Source organism: Brassica oleracea, chromosome C5 (genome assembly GCF_000695525.1).
Source record: "Brassica oleracea var. oleracea cultivar TO1000 chromosome C5, BOL, whole genome shotgun sequence".
Classification (NCBI taxonomy): Eukaryota; Viridiplantae; Streptophyta; class Magnoliopsida; order Brassicales; family Brassicaceae; genus Brassica; species Brassica oleracea.
Genome location: NC_027752.1, coordinates 11,782,565 through 11,786,463, shown reverse-complemented (window position 1 = coordinate 11,786,463; position 3,899 = coordinate 11,782,565). Strand labels below are relative to the sequence as shown.

Below are 3,899 nucleotides of genomic sequence, written 5' to 3'. Positions count from 1 at the left end.
AAGATTGGGTATAAATTTCAAATTTTTGATTAGTTAAGGTATGTTTTAGCATGTAATAGGAGTTGAAGTATGTATTTTTTCAACGATCCCTAGTCCATGTATAAATTTCAAGTTTTTGATAAATCAATGTATGTTTTGACATGCAGTAAAAGTTGAAGTATGTATTTTCTCAGTACCCTAGTTCAGGCTCCAATAAACCGTTTTCCCTCGTTTTACACGACCAAAGTTCAAATCAAGAGGTCAAACCGGGTTCAATTCCCGGTTCAGTTCACTCTCCACGTTGAATAAAGTAACCAGAATCTGCTTTGAACCAAAACAAAAACGAAAAAGGTGTTTCCTACCAAAAAAAAAAACGAAAAAGGTGTTTGTGTCTTCCCTCAATTGCGCGTCACGTGTCTTTGAGCTCTCATCACGGTGTCCGTGACGTAGCCGCCTGACGAAACTCATGTTCTTCTTCTACTACTCTTACAATTAAGTCTTTGATTTTTTCAGACGGGAGCTTTTAAGACTTATTGGTCTCAGTTTAAACGCTCTTCCATTTCTATTAAACGGATCTCTTCGCTGATCGCTCCAATACAATTTTTTTTTATTTCGAAGGTGATTTCATGTTCTTTAATTTTTAATTTCTGAGTTTATGCTGATTGTAGTTATCTAGGAGTAAGATCATAGGTCAGAATGTTAATTAGTTATCTTACTTCTTTTTATTTTATTTTTTAAAGAACTGTAATTTAGGATGTTTCTCTGATCTAGTTCGATAGGTAACTTGACCAGAACCTGTTCTTGTGTTTCTTGATTTGTATTTAATTAGCATCGTATTAATTAGCTTAATAGCTTCTTAAGTTTGGCTAAAATCAAGCTCTATTATATGCCTTGTTTCTTGATCCCTGTTTGTGGCCAATGAATAATAAATTGCAGTATGAATTTCCAGGAAGATATGAGTTCTGATACCAAAAGTTCACCTCCAAGTGAATCTGAGAAAACTTTGCCACCAGAGGAGTATCTAAACAAGGTATGATGATGATGATGATGATGATGATGATGATGATGATGATGAATCACTAACTGTGTTTGTGATGATGATAATTTGATGTGTGTATCAATAATTCGATCTCTATAATATTATTCGAGAATTTAGTTTCATATGTGTCGCTTTCATGTTAACTCTCAATATGGTTGATTACATTGATACCCTTAATGAATTAATTTGCATTTAAAATACTATTATTTACTATTATTTTTAGTTTCCTTTTAAAAAATTTCCAAAAATATACACATATAATAAAAAAAATTTTTTTATAAAGTTAAAAAAAATTGAAAAACGAAAATATATGTATATATAATATGATTTCATAAAAAGAGAAAGTTCACAAAATAGTAATATTACATTAAAAAATATTTTTAAATAACATAAAATAAAATTTTGAAGTACTAAAATACTTTCTTTATATTTATATTTTCTTAGATGAAAATTATAAATTTCTATATAATTTGATTTCATTAAAAACAATTTACACAGCTAATCTTGATATTAGAAACATAAATATTAATTATTTTAAAACATAATTAAACAATACAAAAAAAAATAAAGTAATAAAAATATTTTTATATATCTATATATTTTCTTAGAGGATTACATAATTCATATGTGTTGCTCTCACGTTAACTCTTACATTGGTTGATTACACTAATTCCCTTAATGAATTAAATTACATTTAAAATACTATTATTTATTATTTTATTTAGTTTCCTTTAAAAAAATCCAAAAATATACACATAAAATAAAAAGGAAAATTTTTATAAAGTTTAAAAAAAATTGAAAAACGAAAATATATGTATATATAATATGATTTCATAAAAAGAGAAAGTTCACAAAATAGTAATATTACATTAAAAAATATTTTTAAATAACATAAAATAAAATTTTGAAGTACTAAAATACTTTCTTTATATTTATATTTTCTTAGATGAAAATTATAAATTTCTATATAATGTGATTTCTTAAAAAAAATTACACAGATAATCTTGATATTAGAAACAAAAATATTATTTCTCTTAAAACATAATTTAAACAATACAAAAAATTCAAAGTAATAAAACTACTTTTATATTTTTATATATTTTCTTATATGATTACATAAAATAATTAAGTAACATAAATTGATATATGTTTAACTGTCTAAAACTATTTTATAATTAGTAATATTGAAATATTTTATTTATTTTTCATATATTTAGTTGAATATAATATCTTTCAATTACAGCAAAACAATATCAAAAATTATATTTTACTTATATAATATTATTTTTAAATACAATCACAATTTTTTTACTGCTTATTTTTAAGAGATATTAAAAAAAACTAAAAATAAAATTTTAAAATAAAAATCGTTTGATCAAATAGTTACAAAATAGTTTAATGAGATAGATATATTATATTTTATCATTATTAAAGTTATTTGTTTTCTTAATATTAAATTTGCTTTTAAATTTTATGTTTTTATGTTTGTTGAATTTAAGAGAACCATAATCAAAATACCAAAGACATAAATTTATTTAGAATTAATAAAATATTTTAATTATTGTAAATATTGATATGTGTTCATGAGCTTTCAAAAATGTATCAGCTAGTCACGCATGTAACTTCCTATTGATCGTCGCTTTATTTTTTAATAGTTTTTTAAAAAACAACAACATATAATTTGATAAATATTATGAAAATACATGCACATTTGACTTAATTATAATAAAATAATAATTATACTTCATTTTGAATTTGAAAGAATATATGTAACTAAATATACTCACAACATGAATGATTCGACTAATCCAACTTATATAAAATCATAGATTTAACTACGATAAGAATATATAATTTTATAAGAATAGTAATTTATTTTATAAATATAAATCATATGACAACTCAAAATATATTAAAAATGAAAATAAAATATTAACCAACTATTAAAGTTTAGTTCTTTTGTAAAATTTATATATATGCATGAGACTTCAGAATATTATCGTTTCGTTATATTAATTTATGTAATTTGGAATCACACAATTTAGTTTTTTTTTTCCATTTTAAGCACAATATATCTTTAAATTATACATAATGTTCATAAAATATATTTACATATCTAAGACAACAACCACCTAAATGCAAAAAAGAAAATAATCAAAATTTTAATATATAGAATAAAAAATATTACAGTTGAATTCATATATGCAATCTAATTTACATAAATTATAACTAATTTGACTGAAAACAACATATAACATATATAAAATCATATGTATAATTAAATTAATATAATATTATTAATATCAATAATGCATATAAATTATAAATTAATTTAAAATTAAAAGTAAGTAGCAATCAATTATTATAATATATTTACTTTATAAATATTTATACCCGTGCTTGAGCACGGGAAAATCACCTAATATTATATATATCACTACAAGAAAACATCAAGGATTCTGAGGGAAAAAATCGTCGGAATTTCGTCGGAATATCGTTATTCCGACGCAATTCCGACGAAATACGTCGTCGGAAATAATTCCTCGGAATTTCTTTTTTCCTCTGAAATCCCTCGGAATTTTCCGACGGAATTCCGAGGAAATAAATTTCCGAGGAAATTCCGAGGATCCCTTGTTTGTCGGAAAAGTCCTCGGAATATACCGAGGTAGAACTTCGTCGGGATAATTCCTCGGAAGTTCATCGATCGATGCGTGTTTGGACATATATACATCGATCGATAGGAGTATACCGACGGACTTTTTCCTCGGTTTATTCCGAGGAACTGTTCCCTCGGTATATTCCGAGGGATCCGTTCCTCGGAATTTTCCGAGGGAGTTGTCCCTCGGAAAATTCCGAGGGAAATGTCCCTCGCTATATTTTT

At 24.6% G+C, this 3,899-nt stretch overlaps 1 protein-coding gene across 1 annotated transcript in view; it reads left to right on the top strand.

Moving 5' to 3' along the window:
* Positions 1-330: 330 nt before the first annotated feature.
* LOC106293416 (random slug protein 5) overlaps positions 331-3,899 on the top strand; it is an 11,858-nt gene continuing 8,289 nt past the window's right edge. The window contains exons 1-2 of the mRNA XM_013729097.1: positions 331-597; positions 929-1,009. Of these exons, the coding sequence (XP_013584551.1) occupies positions 935-1,009 (75 nt within the window). The 5' untranslated portion in view covers positions 331-597; positions 929-934. The remainder of the gene's footprint in view (positions 598-928; positions 1,010-3,899) is intronic.